This window comes from Rhinolophus sinicus, chromosome 1, assembly GCF_057876585.1.
Source record: "Rhinolophus sinicus isolate RSI-liver-muscle chromosome 1, RSI-T2T, whole genome shotgun sequence".
NCBI lineage: Eukaryota > Metazoa > Chordata > Mammalia > Chiroptera > Rhinolophidae > Rhinolophus > Rhinolophus sinicus.
Genome location: NC_142501.1, coordinates 52,615,227 through 52,632,891, shown reverse-complemented (window position 1 = coordinate 52,632,891; position 17,665 = coordinate 52,615,227). Strand labels below are relative to the sequence as shown.

General features: G+C 57.4%; 1 protein-coding gene across 7 annotated transcripts in view; it reads left to right on the top strand.

The window, feature by feature from the left end:
• FMNL3 (formin like 3) overlaps positions 1-17,481 on the top strand; it is a 50,261-nt gene extending 32,780 nt beyond the window's left edge. Inside the window, exons 5-27 of one of the 7 annotated variants that reach the window (XM_019724634.3) lie at positions 1,827-1,910; positions 4,525-4,677; positions 5,857-5,965; positions 6,144-6,220; positions 6,562-6,655; positions 7,778-7,852; positions 8,441-8,551; positions 8,866-9,012; positions 9,420-9,521; positions 10,474-10,753; positions 11,215-11,283; positions 11,373-11,497; positions 11,697-11,899; positions 12,616-12,850; positions 12,991-13,059; positions 13,186-13,266; positions 13,369-13,498; positions 14,160-14,320; positions 14,632-14,733; positions 15,072-15,164; positions 15,444-15,567; positions 15,696-15,812; positions 16,540-17,481. In XM_019724634.3, coding sequence (XP_019580193.1) covers positions 1,827-1,910; positions 4,525-4,677; positions 5,857-5,965; positions 6,144-6,220; positions 6,562-6,655; positions 7,778-7,852; positions 8,441-8,551; positions 8,866-9,012; positions 9,420-9,521; positions 10,474-10,753; positions 11,215-11,283; positions 11,373-11,497; positions 11,697-11,899; positions 12,616-12,850; positions 12,991-13,059; positions 13,186-13,266; positions 13,369-13,498; positions 14,160-14,320; positions 14,632-14,733; positions 15,072-15,164; positions 15,444-15,567; positions 15,696-15,787 — 2,716 coding nt within the window. In that variant the 3' untranslated portion in view covers positions 15,788-15,812; positions 16,540-17,481. Of the gene's footprint in view, positions 1-1,826; positions 1,911-4,524; positions 4,678-5,856; positions 5,966-6,143; positions 6,221-6,561; positions 6,656-7,777; positions 7,853-8,440; positions 8,552-8,862; positions 9,013-9,419; positions 9,522-10,473; positions 10,754-11,214; positions 11,284-11,372; positions 11,498-11,696; positions 11,900-12,615; positions 12,851-12,990; positions 13,060-13,185; positions 13,267-13,368; positions 13,499-14,159; positions 14,321-14,631; positions 14,734-15,071; positions 15,165-15,443; positions 15,568-15,695; positions 15,813-16,539 lie in introns of all 7 variants that reach the window. The other 6 variants (XM_019724633.3, XM_074325717.2, XM_019724635.3 and 3 more) reach the window with 6 other exon arrangements.
• The last annotated feature ends 184 nt before the right edge of the window (positions 17,482-17,665 follow it).

The window sequence follows — 17,665 nt, the reverse complement described above, 5'->3', positions numbered from 1 at the left end:
AACACCACCCACTGTCCTGCCCCCTTCATAGCACTTGCCCCCCTTCCCCTCCCTCCTTCCTGTCTTCCTTATGAAGTCTTGCTGCACGATGATGGGGGCCACAGAGCAGTGTGGCCAGTCCCTTCTGCCCTCCCCTTCTACCTGGTGCCTGTCCTTCTGGCCACTGGCCAGGAGCTGGGGCCAGAGTAGCATGGTTCCCAGGCCTGGGGCCTCTCTGCAGTTGGCACACAAGTTAGAGGTTTGGAGCCGGTCCTTGGTTCCCAGGGAACAGCTTCGTGTCTGGCATTTTCGGAGCTCCTGTCATCTGAACTGTGGCTTCTCCGGGTAGTCATACAGGAGGGCCAGATCCTTCCGGGATTTCTGGGCAGGAAAAGCTTGTCAGGCTGTCCAGCTAGGGTGTGGGTGCTCCTGGGCAGTTGTAGCCCAGGGCAAGGTAGGGAGAGGAGGATCCTGCCTCAGCCAGAGCCTGATCAACGCGATGCCTATGGAAGCTGGGTGTGCAGGGGCAGCCCAATGGGAGCTCAGATCCTGGAGCGGGGTGGGCTGGGAGGTGGGATTCCAGAATCTCTGCCACTCCCCCTCTCCTGGCTTTGTATTGGTTTCTCAGCCTTGCCTAAGTGCCCTTTAACCTCTCCTCAAAGTGTCAAGATCCCGAAAATAGCAGTGTAGACTCAGACAGGAAATGAGAAGGGGGTGGGGAGCTGGAGAGCAGACAGACAGGAAACGGGAGGCCTGTTGGCCCCCAGAGAGGAAGCTAACTTCAGGCAGCTCCAGTGTCAGTCAGCCTCAGCCGGAGGCTGCTGCCAGATCTCAGCCGGGCCTGGTGCTCTGGCCCAGACGCTCTGTAGCTTGGGGTGTGGCCGGCAAACATGGCGCTGGTGTTCCAGCTGTGGGGGTGAAATGGCCCTGCAGGGCTGTAGGGCACAGCTGGCCTATAAAGACTCCCAGACATTCCTAGGGAATAGAGCACTCAGGAGAGTCAGGGTTTCATCCTGAGAGCTTTATGTCCCTCTGTGCTGTGCTGTATAACCTGTCCTATAACAGCCCTCCTGGGACACCTCTTCCCTTCCCTTCCAGGGATATCTCAGCCCAAAAGGCCTGAAGGCAGAATGGTGGAACTGCTCTGCTCTGCCATCATCTTTAGGGAGTCCTGTTGTCGACCCTCTTGCCTCCCTGGCTGAACAGTCTCAACTCAGCCTGGCTGAGTGTTCACAGCCATTCTGGAGTTACTTGAGTTCCTGACTGTTCCCCCATCCTTTTCCCATTCTGCCAAACACAGAACTCCCTCATATCCCTCTTTGTTCAGTACTTTACAAAATACCTTTCCTTGAACTTGGTGGAGAACGCTTAGTCTCAATATGCCTCTGTTCCAGAGCTCTCTTTGATCCTTCCTGCCTGTCTTTTCACTGAGACTTTGGTCAAATCGGGGACCCGCTGGTCTCTGTCAGGCACAGCTCTGCACAAGGGCTGCAGTAAATGCTGTTGTTAACCCCCCAATCCTTCCAACAAACATTGTGCAAAGACAGTGCACCCAGCCTGTGCTAGACACCAGGGACACAGAAAACGATTGAGCCAGGGCCCTGGTCCTTGAGGAAGAGGCGTCCTGAAAGCTTGTTTGCCTGACGTGGTCTTGGAAAGCTTGTACCTCTCCCTACCCCTGGCTCCCCGGCCTAGGGGTCGTGTCTGCCGTGGGTTCTGATCTTCCGAATGTTCCCAGCCTGATGTTAAGTTTTGGGGGATCCATGAGGGGCTATTGTTGGATCAGAGGCCATTTCCCCTCACCCCACTTTAGCAGACCCCTCCACTATGTTTTCTTTATCTTGCAGGTGGGTGCGGGAGTTTCTGAATGATGAAAACAAAGGCCTTGATGTGTTGGTGGATTACCTGTCCTTTGCCCAATGTTCTGTCATGTGAGTACCACCCTAGGATTGGGTTTGGGGACCCGTGAGGGAGGACAGAGGACACAGTCCCATTCTGATTAAATGAGGAAGGTGAGATTGCAATGATGAAGATGGCAGTGGGGATCCCAGGCCAGAAGGGAGCGGCCAAGAGAGTGGTGGGGGAGTGGACGGGCAGCCAAGCGAAGAATTGCCAGGTGGCTGCGGCAGAAGGTGTGTGTTAGGGGGCAGGAGGAGAGAGATGTGGACAGGGAGCTCAGAATCGGAACCTAAAGTATCCAGACTCCAGGCTGGGAGCAGTCCAAGGAAATGTCCTGGCTTCTGGGAGGTGCCCTGGTGGGGTTCATTCATTTGCTTTTGGAGAGCGGAGTCTTCAAGAAGCTCCTTTGGGTCACCAGTTGTAAGAAGATTACTCCAGGTCACCCCAGACTGAAAACGAAGCATTCAGGAACCTTTTTCAAGCAGGTTGGGGGCTCAGAACTGAATTAGCGCAGATGAGAAGGTAGTGTGGGGCCGTGGAAGGAACGGGAGGCCTTTGAGTAAGACGGAGCTGGTTGTGGGTCTCCGTTGTTTACCATCTGCGTTTACCATCTCAGGCGAGTGCCCGTGCTCTTCTGTCAGGGGGGATCCACAGTCCAGTTGTTATAAGGATTAGATGATACATGTGTATAAAGCACTTTGCAGTATTTGGAGCACAGTCTATACTGTCGCTGCTGCTTTATTGTTAATTGCTAATATGCAAGGTGCTGTACCCTATGTAATTACCCGAATATATGCAAACGGGTCACAGTGATTATTCACTGGAAGACCAACACATTCAGACTTATACCAAAGATTTAAGGGTGACCAATAGGCCCGGTTTGCCTGTGATTTTCCCCAGTTTAAGCCCTGAAAGTCCCCGGTCCTGGGGAATTCCTCACTCCAGGGACTCCGCCCTAGCCTCCACTTTCACTTTTCTTGCTACTGTCATTGTCCTCTTGGCTGTTCTCCTTCGTCCTCCAGCAAGTCTTCTGTCTCACCTCCTCAGGGTTTCAAACTACTGTCTCTCCTAGGTTTGGCCTCTCTGTCACCTTTTCCAGGTCACCCTCTGTTAAAACCAAGCATTGCCCACTCCCCATTCCCTTCCTGCAGCAGTCATGCCGCGTGACCCTCCTATCCCTTTAAAAACCACTCTTTTTATAGAAAGAAATGAAAAACATTTGCTGAAGTGATTAAAAAAAACACACACACAAAACCAGAGCTTTTATAGTAAAAAGATGTAGATCATTTTTCCAAATAAGCCTATCTCGTTTGAAAAGCAAACAAACCCCAGCTGCTCTAAACCAAAATACACTGGGACCTCAGGATTGTAGTGTCCACGGCAGTGCCTCTGACTCTGTTTTTAAAAGACAGACGCAGGTCAGGCATGGGGAGGTGGAGGAGAGAGAGTGTAAAGTGCATGTACCAGTGTAGGGAAAGCTGTCAGTGACGGAGGAAGCCACTGGCAAGCTGCTTGCCTGTCAGCGAGACTCCTCTACTTGAGAGCCCCACGAAGCGTCTCCTGACCGTCAGGACGCCGAGCCCGCTCCTGCTTCCTTCGGAACATTCAGGCGTCTGCAGATGTCGCTTTCGATTTCAGCGAGCTTCGGCCTCTGTGCCATGATCCCAGGGCCGTGCATGGCTGAACAGAAGGCTCCTTGGGGAAGAGCCTGTAGGAGAGACTCGCTCAGTCCTCAGTGACCTGCGAGGGGCAGGGTGCGGAGGACAGGGAGGAGGAGTGGGCCTCCTTCTCAGAGCAGGTATATCCGGATGTGGGGACATGGAAGGGAGAAGACCTCATGACCTCGAGCTGTCCTCCTCGCCTGGCCACACTGCTGCTGGTGGGAAACATCTGGTCCCAGAGCAGGAAGTGACAGAGAAACCCAACTCCTGTAGGGACTGATGACACCAGTCCGCACCTAAGATTTCTTCCCCCAGGGAAGCTGAGGCCCAAGGAGCCTTTATTACCAGAAAAACTAGAAGCCTCACGTAGAACCACGGAAAACCCTGCCATTCAAACCCAGTGATAGTATGAGGCCATGGTTTCCTCCTAAACATAGAAGCCTCCCTCTCTCTGGTGCCAGGACCCCTATTCCTTTGCCTCCTGACCTGCCCTCTAAGCCCAACCCAGAGCCAGGTGGACTCCCTCGGGCACTCAGAGGCGCCTTCGGCTGCTGCCATTGGACAACCAGCAAGCCCCTCAGTTGGCCTGTTCCCCACCACCCCGTCGTAGGGCTGATTCTCTTTGGGGGCCACAGCTTCTCTGAGATGTCCCATCTGAGACTAGGGGTACAGAAAGTCTGCCAGCTCCTGTGTCCCTTGGGCCTATGGGGCAGTCACTCCTCCTGGAGTTGCCTGGCCAGATGGGGCGGCGGCTAGCCTCCGTTCCGTCTCCTCAGACCCCTGATTGCTGCCTGTGCCTGCTCTGCTGTCCTGTGCCGGTGGCTCTCCTGACGGGGGTCGGGTCTCTGCGGCCCAATCCCACTTTCTCTTCTGGCTGCCTCGCTTCTTGTTGCCATAGGAGTCTACAGGGCAGGGAAGGGCTTGCCAGGGGGCTTGGCACTGAATTTGTCCTGTGTGTGCGCATGTGTGTCCTTTCCTGCTCCAGGTTTGACTTTGAGGGTCTGGAGAGTGGTGACGATGGTGCATTTGACAAGCTCCGGTCCTGGAGCAGGTCCATCGAGGACCTGCAGCCACCCAGCGCCCTGTCAGCCCCCTTCACCAACAGCCTCGCTCGCTCTGCGCGCCAGTCTGTGCTCCGGTATGTGTGCTCTCGCTCTGCCCGCCTGCCTCCCCCAGCCCCCGTCCAGGTCCCGGGTAACAGCGGTGAGTGCTCATGCTCCACTCTTGCTTCCAGGCTCAGCTCTCTTGCCCTCTGCCTGCCAGTCTGTCTCTGGTCTGTCCTCTCTGTCTCCTTGACTCTGCCCAGCGATCTGTCCTGGGTAAGTACATCGCCCTCGGCTGTGCCCACCCCATCTGGGGTTCCAGCTCTCCCCTTCTCCCCCCCTCTCTGGGGGCCCCTCCATTCCTCATTCTCACTCTGCCATTCCTCCCGGCCTCTCAGGCAGGGCTTGTCCTCACCCAGCTCCCTCACCTTCACTGGGGGCTCCAGCTCCAGCCCTCCTGTCTGTTTCCCTGTGGCTCCGCACTCTGTCCCATCAGCTGCTTGGAGACCAGCTCCCACCCATCCTGCCCGCTGCTCACCTTTCCTTCACCTCTTCCTGTAGACTTTTCCTCGCCAAGGCTGCAAGGTGTTCATTTGTCTGCAGTATCTTAAGAGCTGTCCTGCCGGGAGGCAGGTGGATGGACCTGATGACTGAGCCCCTCCTACTCAGGAAGGCTTTCCTTTGGGTCCCGTGGCCCTTTCTGTGGTCTCTCTCTCTCATGGCTGTGCTTTTTTCCTGGTCTCCTTTGGGTTTTGCCCCCTGACACTGCTCATCATTCTCGTCACGCGTAAGCAGATACCATTTGTGCTTCCTCTTTTCTCATGAAACATCACTGGGGGGGGGGGGTGCAAAGTCAGATGTAGCCCCCCCATGCTTCTAAAGCCTTTGGGGTCCGTGCTGCCTTTTCTGGGATCCTGCCCCAGGGAATGTGTGGAAGATTCAGCAGCTGGAAGGAGGAGGAGGGAAGGAGCACATGAACCTCTCCCTGGATCCATCTTGAGGGCTAGGAAGGCCTACACACCTACTGCTGTATTTTGGAGGACTGCTGGGCTAGGATGGTTTGGGCACAGATTATAGCGCTGAGCTCCTGGGTAGTTAGCGACTGAGGCCTGTTCTGGGAGGTGAGACAGCTGACGCCCTGCCCCCTGTCCCTCTCTCTCTGGGCTGGCGGTGCAAGGTCCTTTCTCCCTTTTCTGCTGCTGCTAAGGGACAGCCTGCTGTCTGGGTGACGGTGAGCACTCCTAGACCCTCGCCAACAGCCGCCTCTCCCCCAGGTACAGCACGCTTCCTGGGCGCAGGGCTCTGAAGAACTCGCGGCTGGTGAGCCAGAAGGATGATGTCCACGTCTGCATCCTTTGTCTCAGAGCCATCATGAACTATCAGGTAAGGGGCAGCACCGGCCATGGCTGCTCAGCCTCTTCTGCCTTATCTGCCCAACCAGGCTCACTAGGAAGGCACCAGCTTTAAAAGACAGGCTTGCTGGTGGGACCCTGTGTCAAGGAGTCAAGGATCTGCCTTCCCCACCATCAGTCTCCCTTCCTGTCTTTTCCCCTGGCTACAGTACGGATTCAACCTGGTCATGTCCCACCCCCACGCTGTCAACGAGATTGCTCTCAGTCTCAACAACAAGAATCCAAGGTGAGCCCCTTCCTTCCCCTTTCCTTTCCCCCTGCCCAGGGCTCTGGAGATGTGGGCTCCACTTCTCCCCGACAAGAAGTCCTGCCAGGCCTTGGGGTGCTGTGGCCTGCGTCAGTGCCCTGGTTCGGCTGCCTCACCTCTGTTGAAGGAGGAGCAGCGTCCCTGGCTTCCCGCTGGTCGGCACAGCTTAATGAGGAGCAAGCCTGCCTTCCCCTGTCCTCTTTCCCAAACCCAGCCTCTCGCCTCACCACTGAGGCTGTCTCCTCTCTGAAAGGACTCACCCAGCTGTGGAAGTGAGCTGTGTGGCGTTAGGGTGTTAATCTTCCTTCTCCTCCCCTCAGGACCAAAGCCCTTGTCTTAGAGCTCCTGGCAGCTGTGTGTTTGGTGCGGGGTGGTCACGAAATCATTCTGGCTGCCTTTGACAATTTCAAAGAGGTCAGTGTCCTGCATTCGTGTGTGTGTGTGTGTGTGTGTGTGTGTGTGTGTGTGTGGTGGGGAGGAGGTGGGAGCCAGGTAGGTAGGTACTCTTTCCTGTCATCTTATACATCCCAGTGATTTTTAACATCCAAGTGCTTATCTAAGTAGCCTTCTACCCTACCACCGCCCCCACCCCCCTTTTTTTTTTTAACAAAACCAGAACTTTAGTCTTACGAGATCATATGCCAGGAAAGTTCTTGATTGGCCAGCTAAGGGTGCCCACAGCTATCTAGGGCTCTAGTCCCAGGGTCCTAACCTGGCCGTGCCTTAGAATACCTGAAGAGCTTGTTAAACAAATAGATCCTGGGAGGCCTGGGTATCTGTGCTTTAACAGGCTCCCCAAGTGGTTCTGGGGCAGTGGACCCACTGGTAGAACCCATGGCAGATGTCTTTGCAGTGGGAGGAAAAAGCAAGCAAGGATCCTCCTGGGTTGGTGGCTATTACTGCTGAGGGGAAAGGGAGCTTCTGCTTGGAATTTCCCCAACTCTGGGCCTGGCTCCGAAACCCCCACCTGCTTGAACATAGAATTCCTCGACACCCAGCCACAGCGACTGGTCCCACCCCTTCCTCCTCTGTGGGCTGCTTCCCTGACATCCATTGTTCCAGCCAGGAAATGGCTCTTCCTCCTTGAAGCCAGAGCTCAGAGTAATCTCGAGACCCCTCTCAGCACAGGGGCTTTCCTGCACCCTGGCCTCTCCCCCATGTGCCCACTAGGACTCAGCCTCCTGTCTCAGCCATGGCCTCCAACCTTCCTCCTTGCTCCCTCCTTCCTTCAGTAACTCGGCCACAACAGACCCCATGTTTCTTCTTGGCCTACCCCCAGAGGCAACAAAAGCCCAGACTAAGGGCATGGGCTTTACTGAGCTCCCTCAGCAAGTTAGTGGGGGAACAGGGACCCAGGGCAGGTGCCAGGTCCCAGGCTTTCTTCTGTCGTGTCCTGAATGGCCCATTGCATAGAGATAGCAGTGGTTAAACTCGGTCTGCACCAGTCCCTTTGCTGTGATGTTTCTGGGAGCCAGGGTTCAGGGGCTCGGGCTCTGCCTAGGACAGGTCCTTTCGCTGAGAAGTCTGCTTGTTCAGGTTTGCAAGGAGCTGCACCGCTTTGAGAAGCTGATGGAGTATTTCCGGAACGAGGACAGCAATATCGACTTCATGGTGAGGAGCTGGGCCTGGATCAGGCGCACGCCCCGCAGGGCCAGGCTGACCGCGGATGTTGACACTCTGTGTAGAACCTAGAATGATTTTCTCTACCCAGGAATGCCCCTGGTCCCTTCGCCCACCCCAGAGAGCTTTTAGGAAAGTCAGGACAATGTCATTTGGGTGTCTCAGGTCTGCCTCCTTTCCCACTTTTGCAGGCCTTCCCGTCCCTGATTTGGCTCCTTTCTGAGCTGCTTTCCCTTTGCTGAGATCTCCCTCCCGCTTCTCTGGCCTTCAGTCTAGTGTCCTCAGCTAAGCATGGATGTCTCACGGCCCACCTGCTGGGTGCAGAGGAAACCAGAGATCTGTAGCGTCCTTTACATCTGTTTCCCATGTAATCTACTTGTCTTCGTTCGTACACTGAATATTAAGTTTGACACTTTTTTAAGTTAAAATACTCTTTCGCTCCCAGAAAGACTGACCTTTTATATTCACTGCTTTTGATTACGCCCCTGACGATGCCGGTTCTAACCGCCGCCTGCCCTCCCTGTCTCTCGCTCTCTCCTGCTTTCCTGTGTCTGCCCATCGGGGCCACTCCTTCCCCAGGTGGCCTGCATGCAGTTTATCAACATTGTGGTGCACTCGGTGGAGGATATGAACTTCCGGGTCCACCTGCAGTACGAGTTCACTAAGCTGGGGCTGGAGGACTTCTTGCAGGTGAGCTGGGCTCGGGTCTGCACTGGGCGAGGCACGTCGGGGCACAGGGCCAGCTAGCCATGTTACCAGGCTGTCGCTTTTCCAAGAGCCTCGTCCTGGATGCTCCTGGAACGCCGCCTGTCTCCTGTGGCCAGGGACTTAGGCGCTCCCTCCCACAGAGGGCGCCCCAGGCAGGCAGCTCCATGGGTCAAGAATCCACACGGCCACAGGAGCGCCTGGGTCTCCTGCTCCAGGCTGCAGCCATGGAGGGTGCTGAGGACTCTTTCTCAGGAGGCTCCCCAACCACTTACTACTCACCCTGCTCTCCCTAGAAGTCAAGGCACACAGAGAGCGAGAAGCTGCAGGTGCAGATCCAGGCGTACCTGGACAACGTGTTTGACGTAGGGGGTTTGTTGGAGGATGCCGAGACCAAAAATGTGGCCCTGGAGAAGGTGGAAGAACTGGAGGAGCACGTGTCCCACGTAGGTGGCCCTCCTGTGCCCCCAGAACCACTGCTGAGGGCGGGCGGGGTGGGGACATCTGAGTTCCGGAATCCTGAGCTTGCTCACTCGCCTCCAGATTGAGGCCAGGGCCGTCTTAGCACGCACCAGGGCTCTAGAGCACCCTCTGGCTGAGGCACTGGGTCATCCCCAGATCAGAACTCACGCTCACCTGAGGATGGAGTGAGGTGGCCTCTGGCTCGGGAGAGTCAGATGTGACCCTTTGCTTTGTGCTGTTTCACGTGGTCTGAGACCCTGGGCTCCCAGGAGCAACGTAGGGAAGCCACGAGGCCAGGCTGCCTTTGGGGCCCAGGTCCTGACTGGAGTTAAGCTGTGCTGTGTGCCCAGACTTTAGAGCCAGCCTCGAACCTGCCCTTCCCATCCTGCAGCTCACGGAGAAGCTTCTGGACCTCGAGAACGAGAACATGATGCGGGTGGCAGAGCTAGAGAAGCAGCTGCTGCAGCGGGAAAAGGAACTAGAGAGCATCAAGGTACCCAGTAACTAGGGGAAGGGAGTTCCTGGCTGGTACTGGGCGCCACGGCCAGTTTTTCTTTCCCGACTCATGTCAGGTCCTCGAGAATCCAGATCTTGATTAATGACCTTGAGACACTCAGATGAGGGTGGGCTGATGATTTCACCCCGTTTTTTGGTTGGAGAAGGAAGCTGAAGCCCGAGTAGGCCAAACACGCACAGAAGAGGGTGGGAGCAGACCGGGTGGCAGGGGTGCCTCTGGGGTCTCCTCCTACCAGCCCAGCCCGCTGCTTTCCCTCCCTGCACCCCCAGTGCTTCCCCAGCCCTGCGTCATGAGCAGGCTCAGAGGAGCCCAGGTCCTGGGGCTCTTATTAGGATACCCGCCAGGTCTCCTAAATCGGGAGAGCAGGGATCGTCATATTTCAGTGTCTTCTCTGTCCCCTCAGCTAACTTGTCAGTTTATAAAAATCATGCTCCAACCAACCTTTTCTTCCAGAGGAATAGTCATGCTGGCTCTGTCAAGCTCAGTATGTATCTGCTGAGCCCCTACTAAGAGTGGGAAGTGTATCGGGAGTATGGAGGGAGGACAGGGAGATGGCTCAGGCAGGGTCTTGTCCGCAGGGGCTCCCAATAGAGTGAGTACACGAGGCCAAAGGAAATGAGCAGTGACGAGCAGAGGGCTGAGCCGCAGAGCAGGCCACAGTTACCCAGGGGCACCTTCTCCCTGATCCTTCAGGGACCAGCGAGACTAAGGCTGGAGCAGAGGCGAAGGACACTATAGGGCGCTTGCGCCAACCTTTTGTTCTGCTGCATTCATTTCCCCTGGTTCTCACCAGGGCCTCTCGTGCTGACCCTGTGCACCCTCCCAGAGACCCTAGCTGAGAAACCCTTGGGTAGGCAGTCTCACTCCTGGGGCAGTGACTGCTGCGCCCTCAGCCCTCTCTCTTCTGGACGGTGCGTCCGCCCAACAGGAGACTTATGAGAACACCAGCCACCAGGTGCACACCTTGCGGAGGCTCATTAAAGAGAAGGAAGAGGCCTTCCAGCGCCGATGCCACTTGGAGCCTAGTGCCCGAGGCCTGGAGTCTGTGGGCAGTGAGGCCCTGGCCCGGCTGGGCCCTGCAGAGCTGAGCGAGGGCGCGCCGCGCTCGGACCTGGACCTCCTGGCGCCAGCCCCGCCCCCGGAGGAGGCCCTCCCTCTGCCTCCGCCGCCCGCTCCTCCCTTGCCCCCGCCCCCTCCCCCGTTACCAGGTAAGGAGGACCCCGGGAGCTGGGCGGGGCAGCCTCATTTTGGGGCCAGACTAAAACCCCAGGCAGCAGTATCATCTTCAGGGAGAAACTGGGACGTGGCTGGAAGGATGTAAAGGCAGGTGGGAGAGGGCTGAGGAGGGCCTAGAATCTGCGGGAAGCTCCGTTACTAGGAAAGGATGTGTAAAGGCAGACATGGGTCTGTTGTAAGGATCACAAAGCTGCCGTTCCTGATTCCTCTGAAGACAGCGAAGGAGAGGGCTTAGAGCAAAGCAGAAGACAGAGGGTCAGACTAGCAAGACCTGCCCCAGTCAGAGCTAAGACCGCTGGGAGCCACTTGAGCGGGGAGTTCATGCAGCCGCCTTCCCGGAGAGTCTAACTTAGGCCAGGGTGGGCGGGCAGAGGGACGGGGACCTCTGCAAATCTCCTGGCCCCTGGGCCACTACGCCGTTCTTCTTCCCCAGACAAGTGTCCCCCAGCCCCACCTCTCCCTGGCGCTGCTCCCTCTGTGGTGTTGACAGTAGGCCTGTCAGGTGAGTGTCCCCAGGGCTCCAGGCAGGGCTCAGTGGACCAAGGGAGTGTATCCTTGGTCCCTGTCTCACTGACCCTCCTTCCACATTAGCCATTCGCATCAAGAAGCCTATCAAGACCAAGTTCCGGCTGCCTGTCTTCAACTGGACGGCGCTGAAGCCCAACCAGATCAGCGGCACTGTCTTCAGTGAACTTGATGATGAGAAGATCTTGGAGGTAGCAGGGCCCAGGGCCCGGAGGGGGAAGTGGGGGACTGGGAACCATGTTGCCCTTTGAGCCCAATCTCCTGGCCTTGGAAAAGCCCTCCGACTCAGCCCTCCGTGATGCAGGCTGAGCCAGTGCTGCTGGGAGGGCTGCCAGGGCTATGCTGGTCGTAAGAGGCCACAGCATTTTCCTTCTCATGAACTTCTGCCAGGACCTGGACCTGGACAAATTTGAAGAACTGTTCAAGACGAAAGCCCAGGGCCCTGCCCTTGACCTCATCTGCTCCAAGAACAAGACAGCGCAAAAGGCCGCCAGCAAGGTGACCCTGTTGGAAGCCAATCGTGCCAAGAACCTGGCCATCACCCTACGCAAGGCTGGCCGCTCCGCTGAGGAGATCTGCAGGGCTATCCACACGTGAGGCTCCCACTGACCTGGCCCTGGTCCCCAGCCAGTTGTTAACCCAGTTCTCTACCTGGGAGCCTAGCCTTCCCTGGATTCCAGTACCTTGGCAGAACTGCCTCACACCCCTCAGTCATCCAGACTTGGCCAGAACTTAATTGCATCCATGCCAGGTGCCAGGCACTGTGTGAGATGCTGGGGATTCAGCCCAGACCTTCACTCAAGGAACTCCCAGTCCAGTGTAACAGACCAGTAACACTGGGTGATAACGTGATGGAGGTATAGGCAGCTTTGGGAGAACAGGGAGCGCCAGGTAGCTGAGCTGGAAAATCAGGGAAGGCTTCCCAGAGGAGGTGATATTTCATCTACAACCTGAAAGTGTATGAAGTCCAGTTCAGGGCCTGGAGGGAGAAGCATGGTGCCCTGGGTACTGAAAATTGGCTGTGGCTTTAGTGTAAGGAGGGGAGTGGGAGAGACAGGGTAGAAAGATGGGCAAAAATCTTGCAGGCTGAGCCTCCTAAGCCATGCTCAGGTTTAACACTCGGAGTGGAGAGAGGATATTGAACGGTTTCTAAGCAGAGCATGGAACATCCTCCAAGGAAAGTCCTCTGCCTCTGACTGTGTCCTGCTCACAGACTCTACCCTCCGTCTTTGTAGGAGCTGGAGAATGAAGGGATGATGGATAATGTGGGCAAATGTGAAACCTGAGGGGGTTCCTCCCTCCTACACAGGTTCGACCTCCAGACACTACCAGTGGACTTTGTGGAGTGCCTGATGCGCTTCCTGCCCACAGAGGCAGAGGTGAAGCTGCTGCGGCAATATGAGCGGGAGCGGCAGCCCCTGGAGGAGCTGGCAGCCGAGGACCGTTTCATGCTGCTCTTCAGCAAGGTGGAGCGGCTGACCCAGCGAATGGCTGGCATGGCTTTCCTGGGCAACTTCCAGGACAACCTGCAGATGCTCACGCCGGTAGGACCCCCACCCACATCCCAGCTCCCTCTGCGCTGTCCACCTGTTAGTCGTCACTTCCCCTGCCCGGGTCCTCCCGGCCCCTCGCGGACTTTGCCCCGTCCGTCTGGGGTCACTCAGCTCTTCATCCTGCTTTTCAGCAACTCAATGCCATCATTGCAGCCTCTGCCTCTGTCAAGTCGTCACAGAAGCTGAAGCAGATGTTAGAGGTGGGGAGAGCTTGTGATGGGGTGGCCGGTGGGTCCCCGGTCCTGGGTGGGGGCCTGGGGTATGCAGAGAAGAGGAAGGGGCCCTCAGGGCTTGGCCTGACCTCCTCCCGCACATCTTTTGGACAGATCATACTTGCGCTGGGGAACTACATGAACAGCAGCAAGCGGGGAGCTGTATACGGCTTCAAGCTCCAGAGCCTGGATCTGGTAAGATAGTGGGGGCAACATGGGGCCAGGACGCCTGAGGGGCAGCGGTTGTGGAGCCAGGGTGTCAGCCTTGTCGCGTTGTCCCCTGCCCCCGTCTCTCAGCTGCTGGACACCAAGTCCACTGACAGGAAGATGACACTGCTGCATTTCATTGCCTTGACGGTGAAGGAGAAATACCCAGACCTGGCGAACTTCTGGCATGAGCTGCACTTTGTGGAGAAGGCTGCAGCAGGTGAGGGGGTCTGAGCCAGCAAGCCTGCCCGCGTTCAGCCCAGGGCAATCCCAGGAGGCTCTGAGCAGAAGGAACACTCGGTCCCTTTGTTTCTGGCTTTTGTTTTCTTTTCTCTGACCACTTCAAAGCTTTCCGCTGGGGCCATGGGCAGGGGCCACCCCAGAGGGAGCCTTCCTGCGGCCACCAGGCCCGGCCCTTCCCACCTGGATGCGGTGGCAGCAAGTGGAGCAAGGCCGCAGTGGCTCTCACTCCCAAAGCCTTTATGCTGGCCCCTGAGACTGCATTTCTCTATGATGGATGGGAAGTGCTTAGAAAAACCATAAAGCCCCCTCAGACGTAAGGGAGCTGTTATTCTGCCCCTCGTGAAAACTGGGGCAGGCCTGAGGCAGCTCTGTGTTGGAGACCAGCACCTCTCTGGCTTGCCTTCCATTGCTACCTTGCAGTTTGGGGTCATGAGCTCCCAGCCTCCATTCCTCTTCCCTGCCCGTGGGAGCCCCCCTAGGTTGCTGTGTCCCCCTCTGTGTCTACCAGCGTGAGAACCTGAGAGGCTTCTCCTGAGCCCGTGCTGAGGGGGAGGGCCAGTGTTCACTGTAGCCCTGGGCTGGGAGGTGGGCATGTCAGGCCCTTGGGCGGGCCTCAGCCTGGGCTCTGGTGACCACAGTGTCCCTGGAGAACGTGCTGCTAGATGTGAAAGAGCTGGGCCGGGGCATGGAGCTGATTCGACGGGAGTGCAGCATACATGACAACAGTGTCCTTCGGAACTTCCTCAGCACCAATGAAGGCAAACTGGACAAGCTCCAGCGCGATGCCAAGACGGCTGAGGTGAGCGCAGGGTGGAGGCGGGCGGGGCAGCCAGGGCCACGCACTGGGCACCCCCTAGCTGGGCTTAGTTCTGGTTCTTGGATCAAAGAACTGTTATTAAGTGACTGGCTGGCTGGCTTCATGTGGGGGGAAGAGGGCGTTGGGAGAGGCAGGCAGCTGCTTCTGGAGACAAACTCTAGGAAGCTGCGGGAGCCCAGGTTCTTTTCCAGGCCACAGGGTTGGGCACTGCTTTCTTTGGGCCTCCTGTCCCTGGTGGGGAGCTGGCTGCTCCTTCCCCACCAGGCTGACCCCTCCTGCCCACCCTTCCCCAGGAGGCCTACAACGCAGTTGTGCGCTACTTCGGTGAGAGCCCCAAGACCACGCCTCCTTCTGTATTCTTCCCAGTATTTGTCCGATTCATTCGTTCTTACAAGGTGAGCACAAGAGAGGCTTTGAAAGAAAAGACAAGAGAAAACTGGTGTATGGGGAAAGAGGGCTGGGCTTCAAGTCTGGGCCTTTTCCGTCTCCTCCTCTGAGTCCTGGGAGGGAGCGAGGGAAGCTGGCCACAGGCCTCTTAGCTGTGAACTGGTGGGCAGGGTGGGGGCCCAGGCCCTTCCTGTCATTGTTTGGGGCAGGAAGTGCCCCTCCAGGGTGGCCACCTGGGGTTGCTGGTCCCACTGCCACCCACTCTCCACCCTCAGTGTCAGCCCCTCCCCTCACAGCCTGTGTGAGCCTCACCCCCGCTCCCCACCCCCACCATCACGGTTCTTAGGAAGCAGAACAGGAGAATGAAGCCCGCAAGAAGCAGGAGGAAGTAATGCGGGAGAAGCAGCTGGCTCAGGAAGCCAAGAAACTGGATGCCAAGGTGGGTGGGACGAGAGCAGGGCCAGGAGACCAGGGGAAGGATTAGGGGGGTGGAGCAAATGGAGGGGGAGGAGATGGAAAACTGGAGTCCAGACCACCCAGAGGGCCTGGGGCTGGCGTCCAATGGGATGGGGAGAGGGGCTTTGGGGGGGATTCCCAGGCAGGGATGGGGGCTGGGCTGCCACGCATGATTCAGGACATCCTGACTGCACCTCGGGGCAGAAGCGCTCCCCGTGGTAGGTTAGTGGTAACTCCATGTCCTTCAAATGCTCGCCTCTAGACCCCATCCCAGCGGAACAAGTGGCAACAGCAGGAGCTAATTGCAGAGTTGAGGCGGCGCCAGGCCAAGGAGCACAGGCCTGTGTACGAGGGGAAGGATGGTACCATTGAGGACATCATCACAGGTGGGGCCCTTTTCCTTCCTGGGGCCTGGGCACGGGGCCCAGCTCCCCCAACCAACCGTGCACCCTGGACTCTCCTCCCACCCCACCCCTATGGGGTCTGACCATGGTGTCTCTCTCCTGGGCCACAGTGCTGAAGAGTGTCCCTTTCACGGCCCGCACTGCCAAGCGGGGCTCACGCTTCTTCTGCGATGCAGCCCACCATGATGAGTCAAACTGTTAACCCCCAAGGCTGGGGCCCTTGACAGGTACTGGGCAGCACAGCTGCCCTCTGCATGCCCACCTCCCAGAACGCTCCTGCTGAGGCCCCCCGGGCAGCCCTCTCCTCTGCATGGCGTGGTACCATTCTCTGGCTGCCTCCTGGTGGCAGGGACACAGACTTGCCTCCTGCATGCCCCATGCTCTGAGAAGCGTGGCTTATGTCCTGCATGTGCCCTCAGGGAAGTGGTGTCTCTCCCTGTCCTAGCTTCTAATGCTGTCCTAGCTTCTACTAAGAGATAGAAGACGTAGGGAGCTCCCAGAGCGGAGGGTGGGGGGGTGGGATCAGGCCACGGCCTCTGATGGCTTGAGCCTCGGGCTCCGTTCCTGGGCCAGGCGTTGTGTTCTTGCTCCCCCTTGGGGTCTCTCCTCATGAGAGCTCTGGCCGTAGCTTCTGCCACAGGAGCATCCGATTCACTTGACCCGTTTCCCGATATCTAGTCTATGTGGAGTCTTTTCCCAAATTCTGGCTCTCGCCGAGGCAACCTTGTTTCTGCCACTGCCCAGTGGCCTCCACTCACCCTCACCAGAACCTCTGAAAACAGAGCCCCAACCACCCCGACCGTCTCCTCCAGCCTCTTTGTACGCGTCTCCCTCATCGGCCTCATGGCTGGCTCCTCTCTGGCCCTGCTTGTGGGCTGCTCCTGAACGGGCTGTCCTACCACGGGTGGGCCTAGCCTGGCTGCCTGCCTGTTCACGGGCCTGTCTCCCCCACAGGCCTCCACTGCCAGCCCATTGTCGTTCGCCACCAAGCCAGGAGTGCCACACCACCCAGTGGCCCCCCCCGGGCTCCAGGCCCCCACTGAGACCCTCCAGGAGGCAGAAGCACTTCCACCGTCAGAGTCCTGCCAGTGGACATGGAGCCCTGGAATCGGCCAAGGGCCCAGCAGAGGGCTATGCTGCTCCCAACCCGGTGTCTACCCAGCTGTCAAAGCTGCATCTCACCTGCCGCCACTGGGCCCCAGGTCTTGTGGAGCCTGGGATGGCCCTGGTGCCTCCAGTACTGCACTTTGCCCCCAAGGTCTTCAACTTCATTTCCCGAAGGGTCACCCACCAAGGGTCAGCCCAGGGTGAAGAAACCATTTCCAGCTTTAGCCTACATTGGGGCATCTAAGCCCCTCTGTCATTAGAGCCAGAGGGACGAGAGAAAGCAACTCTCCCTTGTTTTTCTCCCTTCCTTTTCACAGCCCTATGGTCAGCTGTGGTCTAGGAATGTCCAGGCTTGGGGAGCCCTGGGACCCTGCCAATCTCAGATCATCTTTTACCAGGAGCAAGGCCCTCGTAAGCCTGTGCCCCGCTCAGCTGTGCCCTAGTGATAAGGGTAGAGGAGAGATGCCACGCTCGCTGCCCTTGGACCTGGCCCTTTCCATTCCAAGCTGACTCAGTTCTTGCTGAGGTGGGCAAAGGGGTTTTCTCTGCCCCAGCCCTAAGACAGCTAGAGAAAGGGTGTGCCAACAGCATCTTCACCTCCTTTCCTCAGCTTTTATTTTGGGGGGCGGGGGACACGGTGGTTTTAGCTGGCTATTTTCTCAGTCCCCTGCAAGTTTCTTAGGTCCTGGAAGGGAATGCAGGGGCCCAGTCATTTTTGTACATGTACCACCTCCCTACTCTCTTGTACATAAACCCTAGCCCTTCTTTCAACAAAGGCTTGAAGCACCAGGCCTGACTGTCTTCTCTTTCTGAGTGTGGAGGGCTAAGGTGGCCATTTAGCCTGATCGTAGCCACAGGGATAGAAAGCAGGCTGGGCAGAGCTGCCATCTGATTGGGGGAGGTGAGCGCAGAAGCCTGGAGAAGGGAACCCGGCTGGGTGCCCTCCAACCACACAAAGGGAGGCAGGCCTGTC